The sequence below is a fragment of the Teleopsis dalmanni genome, chromosome 1 (assembly GCF_002237135.1).
Source record: "Teleopsis dalmanni isolate 2A chromosome 1, ASM223713v2, whole genome shotgun sequence".
Taxonomy (NCBI): Eukaryota; Metazoa; Arthropoda; class Insecta; order Diptera; family Diopsidae; genus Teleopsis; species Teleopsis dalmanni.
In genome coordinates, this window is record NC_051846.1 from 34542347 (window position 1) to 34565109 (window position 22763).

General features: G+C 26.5%; 1 protein-coding gene across 1 annotated transcript in view; it reads right to left on the reverse strand.

Moving 5' to 3' along the window:
* Nucleotides 1-19221: 19221 nt before the first annotated feature.
* Nucleotides 19222-22763, reverse strand: part of LOC119679432 — a 15932-nt gene continuing 12390 nt past the window's right edge. The window contains exons 2-3 of the mRNA XM_038091786.1: nucleotides 19434-19789; nucleotides 19222-19357 (exon numbers count right to left, since the gene is read on the reverse strand). Coding sequence (XP_037947714.1) covers nucleotides 19222-19357; nucleotides 19434-19789 — 492 coding nt within the window. The remainder of the gene's footprint in view (nucleotides 19358-19433; nucleotides 19790-22763) is intronic.

Genomic DNA, 22763 nt, shown 5'->3' on the forward strand with positions numbered 1-22763 from the left:
AATCACCGATACTCTGTGACTGCTTAATGCTTTCTTTTAAAGGCGCAACAACAAACTCATATGTTTTGACTTTTGATAAAATATTCGAGTTATCTTATTGGTACTGGAATAATTATATAGCATAGTTCGCATAAGTAATAGTTCTACATATAACCCTTTATGATTACGACAACTCTATTGTTAATTTTATTGACAAGCTCAATTATCAATTTTCAATTCACTATTTAAATAAAGTATTGGCCATTTATGAAAAAAGTGTGATATTGAGCTAATAGTTTAAATCGTTTTCCTTTTAAAGCTTTAAAAATTTTAATACATTCATGGGATCCAGTTAATTTAATATATCAACCTTTCTTAATAAATAAATGCTGCCGTTAAATTGTTACCTCAAAAAACTATTATAATTAAAGAAAATAGTAAATTTTTGTGAGTGTAGCATATATACTTTATAACAAACAAAAACAATTGTACTCCGTAGAGTGTGATGCCAGTAAGGAAAACTTCAATTTTAAAAAAAACTGTAATTATGTCGTTGGAGAAGGAAGAATAATTAATAGATGTTATATTACACGAAAATGTTTACAAAAAACATCTCTTTTTAATATGTTTTTGCATACAAGTCAATTTAGTAATTATTATGCCTTCCATGATATTTTTAATTAAAAGCACACAAAGTATGTCCTAGAAATTTCATGTCAACTCATGAACTTCAAGAGTTATATAGTATGTGAATAAACGTGCATATATATCTTCGCTCTAAAGAATTTAAAGAATTTATTTTGTTGTTAATGTAAATTTGAGTAAAAACTTTCAGTTTGTAGTGTCAAGTTATATATTTATATAGTGCGGCATATTTAGTATATGTTATTAAATAGTATATCTATGTTATGTACATATCATGAACAATTTTTCCACTGAATTTAACATTGAAAGTTAAATGTTAAGTTTGCAGTGGTAGGCTATTGAAAACTGTAATTTAGGGTTACTTAATTACTTGCATGAGTTGTATGAGTAAAACAATTAAAATATTTCACTTTATTGCCATATTTTAAGTATGTGATGTATGAGTATAATAACTTAATTTTATGTTACAACAATTAAAAATATTATAATATAATAATAGTCTTTTGACAATATATTATGTTACCATATAATTAACTAAATATAGGACGGTTTTAATGCACTACACTAATTTTGAGTTATTCTAAAAACAATTACTCTGTTTTTAACCTTGGATGTAATATTTATGTCTTTCTAAGTAATTAGAGTACATTGGAATATTAAATGATACCAACCCCTTATACACATTGCATGGATGTAAATAAATATTATTTTGTTAATAAATAATATTTAAAATTAAACAGAACAATTATTATTTTAATGTAAATAATATGTTAATACTTCATTTATTTACATAAAATTGCTTTAAAAAGCATTAAAAAATAATTCAGTAAAAATTATTTGTCTGATATTTTAAACAATTTTATTTTGATTTTAAATAGTTTGTTTCTATATGATCATTATTTATCATTTTATTTATTAAGATAACACAAATCTTTTTTAGATATAATTAAAAAAAATAAACATATTGAGAATTTTACTTCAAACAATTATTTTTACTATATTTAAGTTAAAAGGCTTTAAACAGTAGTGAAGAAATGATAACAAAAATTTTGAATTAATTTATTGAAATTTGGCTGACCATGCAATGTTGTTTCGAGTATTGCTAATTACTCTTATTATTAATGATCTTAAGAAATATTCAAATATTTATTAAATTAGCTTAAAGTCGGTATATAACTTTTACTATTTAAATCCTTAGTTTCCAAAAAAACTGCAATATTTCTCTTTTTTTCCTTAAAGAGAAAAAAGATTTTGAATTTCTTTTTGTTTATACTTTTCGAAGGTATTTTAGATATTTAATAACGTATATTCTGTTCTTTGATTTAAAAATACTATTTTTATTTACAAATGTTAACCTTTAAAATAACTTATTTATATTTTTACGCCTCTCTGCTTTTTTAAATTATTTGAATAAAATTTTTTCTCAGAATTTTATGATATTTTATATTGTTATTTTGAGTGGAAAATTTTTAACAGAAATATTTTCGTTAACTGGTAAAATTCAACAGATATCAGATTTTTGGCTTGTTTGTTGTTGTTGTGGATACATAAATTTAATGCTGAAATCAAATATTTACAAAGTTTATATACATTTTTTTTTATTTGCTTAAAGAAAAATACTTTGTGCTTTTTTATTCAGTTGATGGTAAATTTTTAGCAAAGAATTTTATTTTATAAAGTTTGATTAAAGAAATAAAAAATAACTTCAAATAATATGTAGTATAGTTGATGACTTGCATTTATAAAATAATCGGACACTGAACCCATTTTTAAACAGAAAGACAAAATTAGCTTTTGCAGGATGCGTTGCCCAAGCAATCATGAAGCAAGTCGTTTATGTTAACTTCACTTTTATTTGTCCTTTTTGCTACTACTATGCTATTTTCTAATTATAAACATCACAGCCAGTGAACTAAAAGTATCACCGTTCAACGATTTTCAAATATGCAATCTAAAGAACAAATATGTACCACAAACACTTTTAAGGCAAGGTGAGTTGTAGTAAATATTTGTGGGTTTCACGTGGAACAGCGTTCAAACAACCTAAAATTACTTAATTTTATTTGTTTTTATTGTAAGAAAAGTTTGTTAATGCCATATAGTTAATTAAAAATCTGTCTGTTTTGTTCTTGTGGCAATGATCTGAAATGAAAAATTATTATAACGCATATATCTTCATTGTTACTAAGTAATTATTGTAATAGTTGAATTGGACTTTCATAATGGCTTTTCGTTAAAATAAGATAAATTAAAAATTTCAACAACTACATTCAATTCTCAAATAAAAATTAATTAATTAAGGATTAGACGGATTCAAATAGCAAGGAAAAGACAAAGCCAAAAATTTATTTAATTTATTGAAATTTGGCTGACTATACAAGGAATATTGTCAAGTACTCATCATCATTGTTCTTAGAAATATTCGAATTTTTATTTAATTACTTTATAGTTCGTATATTATTTATTTGGACCACAAATGCCACGCTTAGAACTGGTGCCTGTCAAATTAGGAGCAAGTAGCCAAAGTTGCACAAACTTTCAATGCTCAAGTTCCAGGTTTTTTGTAACTTTTTCATTTAATTAGTGACACTAACTTGAAAGGCGCGAGTTCTAAGTCTGGTACTTGCAGTCTCAACAAATTATATACGGACTATAAACTAAATTAAGAAACTCGAATATTTTCTAAGATCACTGATGATAAGTACACTTAGCAATACTCGAAACAGCGTTGTATGGTCAGTCAAGTTTTAATAAATTAATCATTTTTTGTTTTTGTTTCTTCATTACTGTTCAAACCCTTCTAGAAACGGTTTGTTTTGTCGTACACTTTTGTAATGTTAAGACGATTTCTGTTACTTGCTTTCTGTTTATTGACAGTTAAAGTAATAAAGATAGTATTGTAAGACTACATCATAAACATCTTCTTTTTAAATTTGAAAAATAATAACCACTATCAATTTATTAATTTATTAATTTTGTACTTCGGAATAGTTTAAAAATAATTTCAATCACCTTTGCGTTTTTTGGCCATTCAATGCATAATTGTCTATTTTTCACTTATAACCATATGTGACTATCTTTTACCTTGTTATTCTTTAAAAGATTTTAATATCGATTTGTTAAGCAGTTGAATTATCATCAGTTGAATAGTTGAGCACAAATAATAATTAGATATCATTTTGCAATTTTAAGTTTTCATTTATATAAAAACACATGAATGAAAGATATGTGCTGTATAAATAATATCCTTTGGTGGATTTCTGCTTGCCTTAAGAATTTTTTGAAAAGGATAACACCACAACCAAAAAACTGTTTTCTAAATTAATCAATCCTTAAGTTTCTCTATCAAAATTAAAATATTATAAAAATTATGTATCGCGTACTATGTTAATAAAATTAGTGAAATAATGTTGCAGTTTTTAATAGTTTTAATTTAAGATTGTCAAATAGAAAATAAACTCCATTTTATAATTGAAGCTTCGATTAAGTAATTAATATTATTTTCTTTTGAATTTCTACACTAAAAGCACAAATTAATTTAAAACCAAATGTCAGACCGAATCCTTAATCAATATTTATTAAATACTCTCAAGCATTTAATGTCATTTTGTTCATGCTTAACTATGGGGACCAGAAGTCTTTGACTCAGGACATTCAAAGAAAATTGCGTTAAAATGAAAATCATATAAAATTTATAGCGCCACGAGGCGGCACGTACGGGTTGCGGCTATCATGACTCAATGATTGCTGTCGTATTAAATATTTAATACCATTTTGCGCAAAGAGGAGCCAAAAAGCCCAATGAAAGTGAAATGGGAGTAAATTAGATTAAGAAAGGTTTAATGTTGGCCACAAAAGGCGCCTGTTGACTTATTTCTTTAAACATTCATGGTTATCCATTCAAGTGTGTTAAAGGATGTGTCAGTTAATTACATTAAAATTAAATAAATCTACTGTTTACGTAGATTTTTTGCAGTTGTCCATCATTTATATTTAGATTTGATGAGCGCCAAAGTTCTTCAAATACATTGGGTGTTACGTTATGCAATAAATCTTCGTCAAAATGTTGAGATTAATTAATTAAAAATTACTTATACATGAATTGAAATGTCAAACGAAGCTGTAAATTTCTGCATACTTTTATTTTGTCCTTAATTTCTTTATCCTGACACATACCATGTGACAGACATTAATTGCTGGATTTTCTTTCATGCCATTCTGGTTTTTAAATTAAGTTAAGGTTATTTGTTTTTTTTTATTTTTTTTTTTTTGTTTTTTATTTTTAATTTTAATTTTTAGTAGAAAATTGAATTTTAATTACTTTTGTGGAGTTTTAGTACGATTTGACTTTAATGGTCGAATATAAAAAATATAAACGCGGATTTTTAATGATTTTTTTTTACATCTTTGTATATCCATTTATTTAATTAAAATAACAACAAACAGTAGTTAACTGTTATTGACTAATAGAAAAGTATTGTTCTTGTAATTTGGTCCAACAGAAATAGTGGTCAATGGTGCTTAGTCACTGAAATAACCAATATTTGGTCGTTTCTGAAACTGTTAAATGTAAACGTCTCAATACTATTGGTTAGACTTGAATGGGTAATAGGAATTTTTAGATATTGCTTGACTTTCGTTAAAGAAAACTAACTCAGATATTGCAATATAGAGTTTTAAAATATTACCAGATTTTCGTTCTGGTAATACTTAATCTATATTTAAACTACATAGGTCCGTCTATGAAGATTATAGGTGCGGTAGAAAATGATTTCTGCTGACTCATGAGGGGAAGGAAACATCAGAACAGATCGTATGCAACTGCCCAGCGGCGGCAAGACATAGACTCGACTACCTTGAAAGCGGAATCTTAGTCCAAAATCAAATAGGTAAAATTAAACCCACAGGAATTACGAGATTTATAAATAGTCTAGAAATGTTTTAGTTCGGCGTTTAGGCGCATAGCTTATTGTTTAATAATAATAATTATCTTTTGTCTAGAGAAGTTATATTATATTTGCGAATACAAATGATAATTAAGACATATATGCTTGTGATATATATCTCTATATCTATATATATCTCTATATCTATATATCTTTTAGCTTCACACTTTCGATATCTTTATGTTAGCGCTTCAAATATTTGATATTTGATAGCTGATTTTTTTTATAACTGCTACTGATTAGAATTATGTATTCTTATTCTCCACAACATTTATGTGGAGTATCATCAGCTGGATAACATGACATCTAATGGACACCATTTGGTTCAATAAGAGATTTGGAACATGCTGATTATAATGTTGACGTGCCAAAGTGAAAATACGACTGCATTTTCTTCGTAGAATTGATTACAAACCGTTGAGTTAGAATCTGTGCATTCTGTAACATATCCTAGAAACATCATATCAAAGAAAAGTTGTTACAATAGAGGTAGTTTTTTTCAACTTAAAAATATATAATTCCACAACCGTATATCCAATTTTACAAAACTTTGCTTATTTAAAGCTACTATATAGGCAGTTACATTCTATGGAAGCGAAATATGACTGACTACCCCTCCAATCCAGTCAAAAAGCCGAACTTTTATAAACCAATGTCTACAAAGAATCTTGCGCATCAGAAAATATTTAATATAGATTTGTAAGTTTGGAGAACAGAAGAAGTTTAGAAACCCAAATTTGGCTGGATAGGACACACTTTCAGAAGTTTAAGTAGAAATACTGCTTGGTAGTTACTGAAATATGTACGGTTCTAGATACTTCAGAGTGCTGACCGTGATTTGAAGAAGAACAATGAAACGGGAATTAAAAGGTTTAAATTATTTTTTCAACAATATCGTTATTATTCGTTATTATTTAAACTAATAACACATGCTGAATGCACCACCTAGAAGAATAGAATCATAACATATATACTATACTTAATGGGATGTACATATACATTGGGAGTTTATTCCCAATATCTTTTTCCGAAAATGAAATTCATAAAGTTTTATAATATTTTTGGCATTTGCAATGGAATGATAACGTGTAATAAACGTAAACTAGGTGCTTTCTTCATAGCTCGCTAAAATTCTTGAATTTTGAATATTTTTGTTTAATGAACACACTCCGATAGTGGGTTCCGTTTAGAATATTTACTGAGTCGAAGAAATTCATACCCAAAATAAGTCAAATATTGAAAATGGTTCCCCTCTACCATGGTGCATTTTTTGTTTGCTAGAACATTGTATCACCTCCCATATTTTTGCAAATTTTTTAAAAAATGCCCTGTATAGATAATGTTTGCTTATAGCAGTTCGTAAGTACTCATAACTTACATAACTTTTCTATATATGAGAATTAAGGATTCAATTAACAAAACAGGAAAAGCTGCTGTAAGTGCCCATTAGCCTAATATGCCGTCAAAGTAAGTTTTCTTAATGAATTTATACTTTTTTCGGATTTGTTTTCACATCGTTAGAACAGAGAAAATAACAGTGTTTTTACAACTTTGTTAAGAAAGTTTCTTTAATGTAATGTCAACAAGTATTTCTTGGACTTCTTGGATGGTTTATGACAGCAGTGAAATCCTTACAAAAGTTATCCTAACTTAAATAAACTGTTGATTAGTGGGCAAAACGGCAAGTCATTAAATCTACAGAAAAAATGTCTTGCGTTTTGTAGGTTTAGGCAAAGTTCATGCTATCCGTAGTGGGACTTAAAAATTCATTAATTTAAATTCATTCATCGATTTGCGTAGCATCTGAAGTTGTTTCATGGTAGCCTTTTATTCTGACTTCCACTTCGGAACTTGGGATAAATTGAACTGAATTGAATTGATTGCAGAAAAATGGTGCACAAGCAAAACTAATTTTGTGTTGCCTTAGGTGAACACTAGATTTGGTTAAAAACTTTCTAGTTTTGTCGAAATTTTGGCGGTAAAAATCACGCTACAACGAAATTCAATTTTACACATTGAATATGCTGCAAGGATTAATTAAATCTTTTCCTGACTTACATGAATCAGAACCAAAGGTGGTCGAAAAATCAATGCAGTATCTATTTTTTATGTGTGGAATGTTGCAGTTAATTGCTTTTTGATTCAAACTGTGAAAAAAAATTACTTTTTACTGGAATAGAAGGTTTTAATGTTTTCAAAAATCTTTAAATAATTGTTATAGAAATAAATTACATATAAAATACAATAAATGTAACATATTTGGAATAAATCATGTTAAAATATTCTACTTTTATAATAGTTTTAGTTATATTAGTATTTAAAAGGGGAAAAATAATATATCTCATCTCCCTCAAACGGCTTTCTATAGGTAGTTCCTTTAAGACATGTATATGGACAACGATTTTAGACTTAACACGAAGTGGTTCCTAACGTCCTCGTTGGGATTGCAAGGGACTTCGCCGCTAGTAATTGAAGTTATTTGTTTGGATATTGTTATCTTGTTGGAAGAAAACGAGCTCTATCTAACAGCATTGCTGTTCTTTTGGCACAGCAACCGAACCGAAAGTAATGCATCCCTTATCTCGACAATATCTTTAATCCTTTTTTAACGAGGGTATTCACCCTTGACATTATAATCTATAGATAATACATTTCAAAATCACTGTCAAAATAATAATTTCTCGTACATTCTTCCTTAATAAAATTCTGGCTACGTGACTATAGTTAGTTAATATTTTGCCGGTACCAATTTAAGTTATATGTTTGGGCGTAATTTTCTGTTTGGAAGGGAGTGAGGTTCATCTAACACCTTTGTTTTTTTGTTTTTTTTTGGGCTCACCGAAACTGATTGGAAAATGCAACTCCATATCGAATGAAAGTAAGACATGTGTTACTTTAAGAATTTTCTAATCCTTTCCCGGAGAAGATATCTACCATTGATAGTATAATCTACAGATAATACATTCCAAAAATACAACAAAAATAATAATTTCTTGTACATTTTTTCTTTTCAAAATCCTACGCAATATTTCTCGTGTAGTGATTGCAAAGAAGAGTTGGAAATTCATTATTTTTTTTTTAATAGAGGTTTCTCTGTCATGCTATGTATTCACTGAATAGAACACAATGCATTTGTTACAAGTGTATAATTTTTAGTTTAAAACTATGTTAACTATATCATTAAAAATATGAATTTTAGTAAAATAAATATCTGGTTGTACACTTTTTTTAAAATATTCATGTATTCATATTATGTTTTTCGGATCTTGATTAGCGTTAATTCCGCACTTACATACTGTGTTGACACTATGTCAACTTAAATAGGTAACATCTAAACAAAACATCCAACTAAAAGAAATAGCAAATATCACAAAATTTAATAATAAAGTTTAATAAAAATTAAGCTATAAATATATGATTAAGAATTAAATAACATAAGTATATGATAAAAAGCTTAATCGAAGTTAAGAACATGCATTTCTATTCTTTTCTCTGGCTTTGACCTACAAAAGGTCGACTTTTCTTTTGTAATGTTTTTATATTGCATGATTTTAATTAACTTTTATTTAGGTTCTTACTTTGGATATCGTATTCAATGGAATTTTTTGGAGCTATTTGTACCTGGGCTTCTCTTTATTTTTTGTCTATCAACAAACCTCACTATTTCATGCGATTTGTCGTTATATTTTCTGTTTATTTTCATTAGTACATATTTATAAATGCGATTGCTGTATTGATACTCTTCCTGGGATCACTCTCTTAATTGAAGTCAATTAGTGGATAATTGTTTTGAGTTGATTTAATGATCATGAATACTTTTGAATTGAAAGGTGACTAATTGTGACACAATTATCGAATTAACTGGAAGAATGCACTACAGATACTCTGAATTTGGTTACACGTTATTTGATTTATTCGATAGCGGTTGTGAGTCATAACTTATGATTAAGTCATAAGCATTAGTAATAAGTTATGACTCATAACTATTATTGCTGTCAGTGTTAAAAAAAAATCTCTATGTTTAATTGTGTTCTCTGAGATACTTCTTCAATAAATGAAAATTATGGATTTCCGTTGCTAGTATGTACTATATATTAAAAAAACATTGTCTACGAAAAAATGAGAACAGGTTTTAGCATTAACAACGTTTCTCTGAAGAAATGAGGGTGGAAACATAAATATCAAATTTTCAAGTAAATAGAATTATAATATCTGGAGAACTAATTTTTTTCAAAACTATTAAAGTCAGCTAAACTTCTAATGATTTTAGCATTAATTGATTTTTACAAAGAAATTTATTGAATTTATCGAAGTTTTAAGTAAAGACTATTAAGATAAGACTATGAAAACGGTAAACACATAATGATTTCAGTAAAGGCAACGTAAAATTATAGTAGAAACAATTAATTAAATGCTCTTCATTGATATATAATGAGGTGGGTTATAATGTTTTATTTCTAAAAGATGAAAGTATAAGGTAAGTAATTTTATAACTTTACCAAATCCACTTTTCTTATCATAGTGAATAAAGCTTGTTCTTCACTTTATTGAAAAAAAATTCGTGTAAAGCTCAGTCGATGTAAAAAATAAAGCCAAGTAAAATTTCATTGAGTTGCTTATAAGTGCAAAATTCCGTAAAAATCATCTTTAGTGATGAAGCACGTTTCTGTTAAATTGGTTTAGTTGAAAAGTAAAAAGAAGATCTGTAACTCAAAGTAAACCACTAAATTGTAACAATTGTCAATGTAACCAAAAAAGATTTAATATTCTTTGTGCTTTACGGACTTATTTGGCAATTGTTAAATTTTCGTTTAAAAAAAAAATGAAAGAGCTACAGTTTCTTTCAATAATTGGATTTATTCTATCAAAAGTTGTCGTTTTAATATAGTCAACATTCATTTCCAACTGGGATTGGGTAAGAGTTCTTTTGAAACAATTAATTTGTCTAACTCAAAGAAAAGGGAAAAAGGATAAATTTTTATTTTTAAATTTTATAAAAAATACTAATTTAATATTCATGTAATTTTTATAAAAAAAAATAAAAATATAAGCATCTGAAGAAAAATACCAAAATTAAAAATGTCAAAATATCACTCCAAATGTAACGTTTTTTTCATTTATAAAGCAAACTTTAACCTGCAATGAGCTTTGATTTGGCGTTCAAAACTTAGTCCAAATAGGCTTATCAGTTTATTATTAAGATTTAAATAATTTCTAGATGCTATGCAACTGCATGTGCTTCTGCCACCGAACACAAATGTTTATTAAAATATCATTTTGATATTTAAAAAACGTATAGTGTGGATATGAATTAAGATAAACACCTAAAGTGACGTCAGCATAGATATTTAACAAAGAAAAAATCCCTTTCTTGACAAAACAAAAATCACGCTCTACAACTCTCTTATTATGCCTATCCTGTTGTATGGCGCAGAAGCTCGGACAATTATCAACAATGATGAAAAGGCGTTGGGAGCATTCGAAAGAAAAATTATTCGGAAGATGGTACCTTATGCGTTGGAAAGGATGGTAGCGAATGAAAGAAAGTACTTTGGATAGAAGGGTGCTTGTTTCGATACTCGAAATTGGAAACGCGGAAGAGAACGTCCGCATCTTCAGTAGAATGAACAGGGGACCAATGACCAATAATTTGGAGTACTCGGTTTTACTAAATGGCTACAGTAAGCCACTGAATGGATTGACTAGCGGAGGCTACTCGACGCAGCCAAGAATGACTCACGTATGTAATGACTAATTAAATAAACACTAAATAAATATGGATTTTATCATCTTGTAAAGTACAGCAGTCAATATACAAAAAATTTGTGTTTAAATATTTATACATTTTTCCATTTAAAATTATTTAAATTAACAGCAATTTAATTTTTGAAATAACATTAATAAAATTTAATTAAATACAACAACAATTTATTTATAAAATGTTATTTTGCTGCAGGTTGTTTTTGCTCATTTTAAATAAATAATTTCCAGGACATGTTTTCAAGTTGACTTAATGCAACTAACATACGTAGGTTGAATAATATGAAATGGAATCACTTTCAGTAAATAAGTTTATGTTTTAAATAATTATACAAATAGAAAATGAGATTCTCGGAAAACTGTTTACAAAATTACTTTTATTTACTTTATTAAAAATAAATTAAGTGCTGCCTTCTAGGCAAATAAGAAGTAACTTCAAAGTGGGTGTATGACGTGTTTACAAAATGTGACTCTAGTGTGCATAAACTTACAAAAGAAGGGAAATATGTAAAATAATTAATTTAAGAATTATTTAGTTAAAATAATCTTGTAATATAACATAATGAAATTTAAAAAAACGTAAATTTAACATTCCGTAATTTCACATATTTCTTGTAACATTGTTGCAGATTGTCTTCATCCCTATAATTAGAATAGTAAAAATATTAAACACTTATAAGACATTTTTAAAATCAATAAAAGCAAGCTTTTTATATTAAAGTAAGAAAGTTGTAAAATGCAAAATAGCACATATTTGCTATAAAAGTGCCAAAAAATGCTTTTATGAAGCAATAAAATTCAACAATAGAATTTAGCTAATACCCCGCAAAAACCGCAAAATACGCAAGAACAAATAAAATTCTTTGTATTTTTCAAGGAAAAAAATTTGGAAGACAGTAAATATGGCGAATGGAGTGTTTAGGATTTCATTTAGGAGTGTACATATATACAATGTGTGCTACTCTTTTTTTGCAGGTGAGGAAGCACGTAGTTATCCCATAAATTTTATTTTTAGCATTGCAGAGGCTTAGTTCAATACATAGACAATAAAAAGAATTTTAAGATGTTCCAGTGAGCTAAAATACTCGTATCAGTGAAGTTAAAATGAGCATATGTGTTGCAAGAAAATAGACCCTCATATACGTATATTTTTATACTTTAGACGTATATTTTATTTACAAACATAAAAATTGAATCGAGTTACAAATTACAATTTACGAATTGTTGCAATTGCAGTACAAATTCTTGTTTGGTAATATCTTAAAATTATATCTATAGCTTAATACTGTTGAGTTTTGCTTATATATTACAACATTTCAATTATTTGTTAATTCAGATTTAATGCATAAAACAAAACGTGCATGGTATCTTTTCATCATACTTTTCAGAATGGTTTTAAATACATATAATAATAATATTATATTTCCATGCTATCTTCTTCAGCAACTTCAATAAAACTATTATTTTAAATACAAAATTATATATAAGATCTTGGATAGGTTAAAATAAAGCTTTGTTAGAGTATCTGAAAAAATTTTATTTAAATAGTTGTTGAATTGTTATCTTAAATTTAAAATTATATATAAGATTTTGGAACATAGCTTCAGAAATTTAATACAAATAGTTATTAAACTTGCTTTATAAGACTGAAGGTCCTTTAGGAAGGAATATGAAATGCATGTATTTGACTTATATTAACAGTAATTTTCTTTCTTTAAGTGTCACAAATAGCCTCACTTATATTGATTTATAAGAGCATTTGACTAAGGCATTCTTTAAAAATCTTCGTATCACTGAAGATTTTGTCAGTGTGGATACTGAACAAGATTAAGTCAGGCTATAATAACATAGTTACTGTTTATAATTACACCACCTACGTTGGGTCACACCTTCTAATTTGTTGGAGTAAAACTTGCTTAGTAATATTTTTTATTTTGCAATAGTTATTTTACATATTCATACTTCGTAAAAACACTACATGTACCAATATGTATCACCTATATTTATTATTAGATTTTAATAAGTCGGTACAAAGATTAAATACCTCAAAAAGTCTATGTTCTTTTACTATACAACGATATAGCGAGTTATACTATTTTGGTTCTCAACATAATAAAGGTTTTTATGGTTATTCTAATGAGGAATAAGGCCATTTATCTATCATGCTGAATAGTAAGAACTTTTTTTTTATAAAATCTGTGTTTGGATATTCGATATATTATATTTGATATATTCGATATATAGCAACAGATTATTCAAATCATGTTATAGGTACTTTCAAAAGATTGTAAACATAGGTATGTTTTTTTAATATTTTTTTATTTATTATTATAATTATTTGGTACAAGCAGTATATAGACGCTATCATGTGCATGGTATACATAGGGATACTAGGGAATATACAAATATAGGGACTTATATGAATTAACAACATTAGTGAACTTGACATCTTGAGGGTTTTTGTAATTATTTTTCTTGTGACGTTAGACCATTAATTAAACGAATGTTCAGACATTAGATATGTTACATATTATATATTTTATATTTATTTGTGAAATTGAAATCTTGAGTATGTGTTTATTGTCATATTCATTTTGTTGATTGATCTGTATATTGATAACTAATGTAATTAAACAGAATGTTTTAATGAATTTCATTATCATTATTATATTACTATATATTATTATATTATAATAATGTCAAATTTAATAATTTAACATATATATATACTGATTTTAGCAAACAACAATATGGTACAATAGTAATGTTTCATTGGAACTCTGGGACGATTAGTTTAAAGTGATAATTTTAATCTGAACAATTTTGTAATATATTACCTTCTTAATATACAAATAGTTTTTCAAATAAATTAATAGATTGAAATTTTGAACCCTTTAAGTATTCGTTTGTTAAGTATATTTTAATGACTAAAAGTTAAACTACATACTTAACAAAGTTAGCACTGTACAAATTGCTTTCACTTTTAGGAATAAAAGTATTGCCCCTTGTAAATTACATCCTCACACAATAAACATCACAGAAAAAAGAAAAAATATTTACCAAGTTATTGACCTACTTGTTACCGGCAATTTGCCTTTTAAGGAAGTAATATATGCATACGTATATATATGTATATATACCATATAAGCATATAATACTACTCTGATAACGATGTAGCATGTGTATAATGTTTTCTCTAAGGATGTACTCTCTCATCTTTTATTGTAGGAGACAATGGAACAAGCGTCCGCAAAGATACTCTTAATTGCTTGGAGAAAGTAATGTTGTTTAGAGAAATAGGAAATTGCTTTTTTTATTAAAAAATTGCATGTAATATTTCAGTGTGACATCTTTTATTTGCTGTTGTTACAGCACAAACAGCTGACTAAGGAATTAAATGAAAGTGTGCAATGTGAAATTCTTAGCAATGTGTGGTATGGCGCCACTCATAGATACGTGCTAAAATGTTTAATAATTTTGTTGAATATTAAAAGTGTTTGAAATAATTTAATAACATTAATACTGCAATAAAATTATGTATAATGGAATAAACATTATAATAATGTTTATGAAATTTTTAATAAAAAAGCAATAATCATATTTCTTCTAGTCCTTTCTAAGTAGGATAAGTATAATTATTTCTGAGTTTTTTTTTAAAGATTATCATAGACATCATCATCTGCATAGAAAGAAAGTACCTTCGATGATGTACTTTCATATATAGAACATAGTACTTATGGTTATGATTAACATGTGCTTTATAACAGTTTCTATTAACTCAACGTGTGTAAAGACGGTTAACAGAGATTTAATGATATGGAAACTATAATGTAGGCATTTAGTCCATATCGATATTTTGAATTAGTGAGAGTAATAATTGATAAATTAAAAGTTTTTAACTGGTGATTGATTACGATTTTTGACTATAATATTTGACTATAACTAATAAGGCATTTAGTGCATTTGTGTTGCTAAATTATTGTAAAAGCAGCAGTGATAAATGATACCTATAGCATATAAAATTTACTGTTTTAGTAAATAATTAAAAAAAATTTTAAGTTCATTAATTTTATATATTTATATAATTTAAATATTAATTCAGTTATAAATTTCTAAGTAATTGAAGATAAATAATTTAAATGAAAATATTTCGACGAACTTTCTTAATTAAACTTCACATACTTTACAATTTCTATTTATCTGTTGTTTTTAACTGGGTCACCACATAATAAAACTTTGCAAATGCATTGCTTGAGTGCAAAAAACAATCCAAAAAGTGTAAAAAATAAATCTTAAAAAAAAGCAGAACAATCTGATGCCAATGACACATGTACTACGGATTTAGCATTATAATGGTGAAGTGCAAAACTTTTTAACGAGCGCAGCTGTTAACCTTAAACATTCAGTTAAGTGGTTTACCTAACACTTTGCAGAACTCTACAGCTTAAATGTAAATTCAACATAAGGATAATGTGCTTATGTTAACGTTAATGTTAAATTATCATTAACTCATTTATTTGAGTAATTAAAGCTTTTATAAAAATGATAAAATCGTTTAAAGACGAAAACTCTTCAAATGTAATTAATTTTAAATTTTAAATTGTTAGTAAATTTACATAAAAATTTTGTTTTCAATTTATAAAATGTTTAAGCTAATATTTAAAAATATTAATTTATTATTACATCGAGTTATATAATAAAATTTAATTTAAACGCGTTTAAGGTCGGTTCTTTCTATGTCAGTTCTTGAGGACGTTGAATTCTTCTATTTTGGAAGCATAATTCAAAGAACGGCAGATCCAGCGCTGATATCAAGCACCTTATTAATAAAAAGAAAATAGGGTTTTGGCTTAAATGAGTTGTGGAGATCACACCAGATATCGTGTTAAACTATAATTCAAATATTTAACTCAAATATTATATCCACTCTCTTATATGGATGATAATCAAAAACACTGCGTCAAATCACATCAACGCGCTACAAGTCTTTATTAATCAGTCTTTACAGAAAATCGATAAAATGCTTTGGCCAAACATGCTAACGAATGAAAGATTATGGCTCATCAATAACCAAACACCAATATAGATTGAGATAATTAAGCGCAACTATACCTGGATAAACCATACACAATGCAGATCAGTGACAACACAAGAATAACGGTCGAGTGAAACCCCATAGGCAGCCGAAGAAGAGGTAAGCCTATGCACACTTAGAGAAGACAAACGGATATAGAAATGTCACGTATGCACATAAATTGGAGAGAATTGAAGCTATTAATCTGATCTGAATGTAAAAATTTTGTTGCGGCTCTATGCTCCTCCTAGGAGTTAAAGAAATTTATATAAATATAATGTCGATTATTTAACACTATAATTGTTAATAAGTAGCACTTATTACATTTATTTATTAAAATTTTTTTATATGTTTTAACATATTTTAAATAATTTTCAAATATTTTAAATATATTATATATTTTAAATAACCACTTTAAAGCCCGGTTAAATTCAATTTTATTTATTTTATTTATACTCATATTAAAAATTAACGAATTTGTATACATTTCTATTAACTTTAAATAAATTTAATTTCTAGCATAAAATGCTCCGTATTATTTTTTATCTTACTTTTTTGTACTTCAATATTTTCTTCATTGATTAAAAAATATATTAAATGTTCCCTACATCTTTTTATCTTTACACTCATGTTCTGTTTAGTATCCTTTCAATTTCAATTTCGTTAATATTGTTAAAAGGTTAAAAATTTTTTTAAATTTATTTAAAAATAAATTTATATTTGATTTCACATCCTGAAAAGATTGTAGTATTTTATTCGGTTTTAAATTTCAGCAATGTGTTTATGAAAACTTCGGTGGTACTATATTTAAGTAGTTTTCATATATTTCGCTCAACAAGTACATAAAATGCCAGTTAAGAAATAAATATTGAAAAATGTTAGCTACAAATTTTATACCTTTAGAAGTAAAAACTGAATATTTAATAAAATGCTTAAACTTTTGTATAATAACCAGAAAGGCCTTATATCCCTTCCCATGGTCAGAAAGAATTGTGTTGCTTCGAAAGCAAAAACACTATTGCATATTTTTAAAAGATAATTTTCCAGAACGTTAGTTCTTTGTTAAAAGCATATTCAAAATGAAATTTACTGGTATTAAAGTACTCTTATTTTTGATGCTTCTAATAACATTGTGATAGAAATTTTATATAAACTTTCTTAGATGAGAATGTTTGAGGGAATTTAGGTAATATTAACCTGAATAAGTTATATATACTCATTTATTTTAAGTGCATGAAAAGATACATTTTAACTGTTAGTCAGTTGAAACTACAGGTTTGAAGCAGAAAATAGAGTAGTTTTCTTTTTCTACTCTATTTTTGTAAACATTTGATGTTAATTGTTGTAATTTGATGACTTTTTACTATTTAGAGTAATATTCTTTACGATCACAGTTCATCAGGGTGCATTTGCGATCTCAAAAGCATATGTACTTGCTATGAAATATAACAATATTATCGTAAATCAATAATATAAATAATACTAAAAGTAATGCTATATAAGTAATGTAATAAGTATTTTAAGTAAGTTTTATCATCCTAAATAAACAAAACATTGTGTAGATAAAATAGAACAAGCTAACATATAAGACGAAATATGACAATAATGAAGTAAGTTATAAAATCAATTTACAAATGTTAAGTTTGTGCTTTCATAATATTTAAAATATTTTAATACAGAATTTCTGCGAACAAAGTGCATAAAACTAACTTAAATAATGTATTTGGAATGGTAAGTGATTTGTTAATTTTGAAAATATGAAGTAATAATGCAAGAAAATAATATTGCATAAATGAATAAAAAGTATGTGAAAATTAAAAAATAAAAAACTAAGATAAGAAAAACTTTGAACATCAGTTTTTAAAACATCAAAAGTTATAAATAAATTTAAATATATGTAAACTATGAAATAAAAGTTATACAGACTTGAACAACAAAATATACTCATATATTTATGAAGTTTCTTCTATGCAAAGTTCATAGTTCCAAGTTTTACTCTGTTCCATTACTGTGAACTAAAACGAACTAATAAAAAGTTTATACTTTCTTGAAACAAGCACAGAAATATATATTTTAAATACTCGTTAAATTAAATTTTACCATAAAAATTTCTATTAAATGCGATGAAATGACTTCAACATGCAGATAAACTTTATATACATAAACATCACCATAAGTTCTCATTTTATTTTGTTTTATGTTTGGATTCACAAAGTAAAATTATGAATTTTATATATCAATTTGAGAGCTTCTCTTATATACAGAACATTGCATTTTTATAATGGTATTAAATTATATTTCAGTCAAAAATATATTTAGTATAACAAAATGTGCAAAGAAAAAACTTTTCATACACAAAAAATGACAAAAAATGTAAATGACTTCACCAAAGGAAGTACAAGCTTAGGAGCATAATATGTTAATCCTGGAAACCATTTGCATTCTATACCAGACAATTTATCCCTTGAATTTTTCAATACCATTCGAGAAACGGAAGTGCACATGACTGAAACTCGGGGGCTGACCTAAATTCAACTTTTAGCACATTGGAACCATTGACACAAAGTTAAACTCACATTGCACATTTACATGCTACCAAAAAAATAAAATAAATATTAAAAAAAAAGTGCAGAATTTTGGCAAATTTGTTGGTAAGTGCAACAAATTTGTGCTAGAAGCAATTCAGATACAGATATTTGCTTTTAAATTTAACTAAATTCAAATAAAGCTATTCAAATAACAATAAATAAAAAAATTTAAAAGAAAATAAAAATAAGTGAATAAAATTCTATTTATATTTTATGATTTAGATATTTATTAAAAATCTGCCATAAATTGCTCAACTATATTAGCAGCAACTTTACATTTTTTAAATGTCTTATAACAATCCACTCCTGATTTACCAGCAACGTGTGCTTCCTTATAAGCAGTATCCATAAACTCGGTACCTGGTCTGTGTTATAATAAATTAAATATAAATGTTATAAAATTCAAGAATGTTAGATAGTTGTTAAGTTTATTTAACTTACGTCAGTACTATATTATAGATTTCAGCAAATACGCCTACATGTTGCTCTATTTGTGCATTCTTACATATTGAACGCAGTAAGCAATCATGTCCATTACCATGCGTTTTGTTCATAAAAGACTCCAGTGCAATATATACAAGCAGTCTGGCATCATCTTTTCGAAATATCCCATCTTTATCGATATTTGTTCGCATTCTGCCAACAGAACGTGAGAATATTGTTTCCCATTTATCCCATGGATACAGTGGTGTAGATTGTATGGTATATGTCCCACCTTGCAGATTGTATGTGTTAATTATGCTGCGCCAATCAACAGGATCGCCGAAATCAAGTGGTAAAGCTGGACCCATTACAAGCTTTGGGAAGAAAATATAAATGTTGAAACAAAGTTTAAAATTAAGATTAAAAATATATTAATATTGTATTTTATTTTATTAATTATATTAATTTTAAGGAAATGTGTTATTTTAAATTAACAAATTGAAAGTTTCAACCATATAATACATTCATTATGTTCTATAGGTTCTTACGTATATATCGTCTATATTAAGTATTAAAGATTTTCGAGTGGTATGATGATTTGTTTCGTTATCTGAGTTTTGCAGGGTCGCAAAATGTATTAAACTTATGTTGCTGAAAGGATGTTGCAATATTATATATAATATATATATATGTATACTATATATATATATATATATAACATATATATAAAAAACCTGCGGAAAAACCTAGAAATATGGTGGCCTAACCACGTATTAAATGCAGAACTTTTGCTCCAAACAAATCATAAAGCTACTCTAACCGAAATAAAAATGCGAAAATGGAATTGGATAGAGCATATTATCCGACGACCAAATATATATATTCAACGACAAGCTTTGACATGGAGCCCACAAGACTGCATACTTCTGGTGTACCGGCTTTAACTTGGAGAATTGAAAGAGAAATGACAGAACCGCTCTACACATGAAACGATGTATGCAGAAAAGCACCTAACAGAGTGCGGTTTAAGAGAATCGGTTCGGTCCTATGCCCCACTAAGGCCACTAGGCAAACGGATACAAAGAATAAAATGAAGAATATATATATATATACTTTTTTTTATATATATTTGATTTTTCGTAGTAACTTATTTGTAACTAAATAATTGTCGTAGTTTGGTGGTAAATATTGTTTTTTTTTTGTAAAAAGACGAATTTAAAAGTTTAATTGGGTTTCATAACATTTTCAAGTAGGGACCGCAACACGATCAATTCGATACAGCATTTTCTTATAAACCCTGACTAATAATATATACAATATATATATAAATACATGATAAATATGTGAGTATAATATTATATGGTTAATTTTATCTATCAAAATATAATAAAAAATAAATATTGCACAGTATTCCTATCCGTAAAATAATCAATGGATTTTAATGTTAAATGGGTGGTAATATAGCAATAATGATAAAGTCGATAATCTCAATATGAAATCTATAAACATAAGTTAAGTAAATATATAAATCTCCACTAATCTATATAATTTACATTTAAATGTTTTAATATATCTACTATGTATTTGTATTATATACTAAGGGCATTGTAGGAATCAGTGACAGCTATAAAAATATTTCTATCAACAGACAAAATATGCACTGATTTAATTTATGTAGTATTGTATATTTAGGGCACTAAGAACTCATTGAAAACAGCACTGCTTATATAAAACAAGAGAAACGGAAATGGGTGGATAAGCCGCCAGGCAGTTTATCAGGTTGTGTAAAATCGGAGTTGCCTAAGTGAAATAAAATTAGATTAACTAGATATAAATTGGCAATTATTTTTATCAATATCTAACACATATTTTTTATGTAAAATTTATTCATAACATTCAATAAATATATTTTAAAGAGGTCACAATTTTGAATTGATATATGGGGTTATATTATATTATTTACAAGGAAAAAAATCAGGTTTTAATAAAACACCTTCGAGGTTTGTCATTATGTACAAATACCAGGCTTGTAAATTTCTTACTTAAAATAAATAATATTAATGATGATTATTGATAGAATTTTATGTATAAATGTCAAACGTTAAATTAAACTGAAACATCATATAGTATCATCATACTTTTCTGTATGTATACATTTTTTTTTGTCTCAAAATATAACTTATTATATTAAAATACAACTTAGGGAGACGAAAAAATTTGGAGATTTTACGCTTTTGTTTTGAACCATTCTATTGTAGAGTTAAATTAAATTTGGGAAACTATTATTAAGATAAAAAAAATAATCAGAAATCAGGTGAGTATATATGTATACTTAAATTTAAATCAATGACAACAATTAGGTGATGAATATTTGTTACTTTGGTTAACTACTTAAAGTTGTTATATGGAATGTTGTCAAATATATACCCAGTTTTTGAGTTGCATATATGAACATAGTTTTATAACTAGACGTAGATGACTATATGTAGCTGCTATATAAAATTAAAACAAATTTTAACGCTTTAACGATTTATCCGAATAAAATCCGATACCAGATAAATTTTTGATAGGCATAGTTTTATCATTTTTATAATTAATTGCTAATATGAACAAAATTTATCGATAAAGTATGAATATAGTCTTTTCCTTTTCCATGATTTTGAGTAGAAAACTCTAGCATCAAAACTCTAGTATCTAAGATTTGTACTTAAGTGTTTATAATTATAAAATATTGGTACATTGTTATTTTACAAATTTTTAATTGGTTCAGATTTGAATAATCTGAATATATAAATAAATTCGATTGAGCAACTAAAATTAATCCAAACATCACTGTCAAAAATAGTATAGGTCTAATTTATTAAATAACAAACATATAACCTTCCTTAATTCTAATTTTTTAATTTATATTTCATAACTGAAGAGCTTTAGTTGGCATTACTTAACTTCATTATTCAAGGTATAAATAAGCTAAGAATAAATTCTTTAAATATTTCATAAAAAATATAGAAACCACGCAAAGCTATAAATTACGGAAACTGCAACTAGAATTAAAATTATTATTTTTAATTTATTACTTCCATAAGAGAAAGTTTTTTTTCAGTCCTAAGTCAGTTAATTTATTTGACTTTTTAATTAAATTCTTAAGTATAACAAACAGTCTATATTTAAAAAAAGTATATATGTAATTTGGATTTCACAATTTTTCTTATCGTTTGTATCTATCATATGAAGATAAATTAAGAAGGCAAGTATTAAACATTTATTAAAAATTGCCTAATATAGTCTTAATATAATTTATTTAATTAGAAATCAGCCATATGTTGATCTAAAAAATTGGATATGACA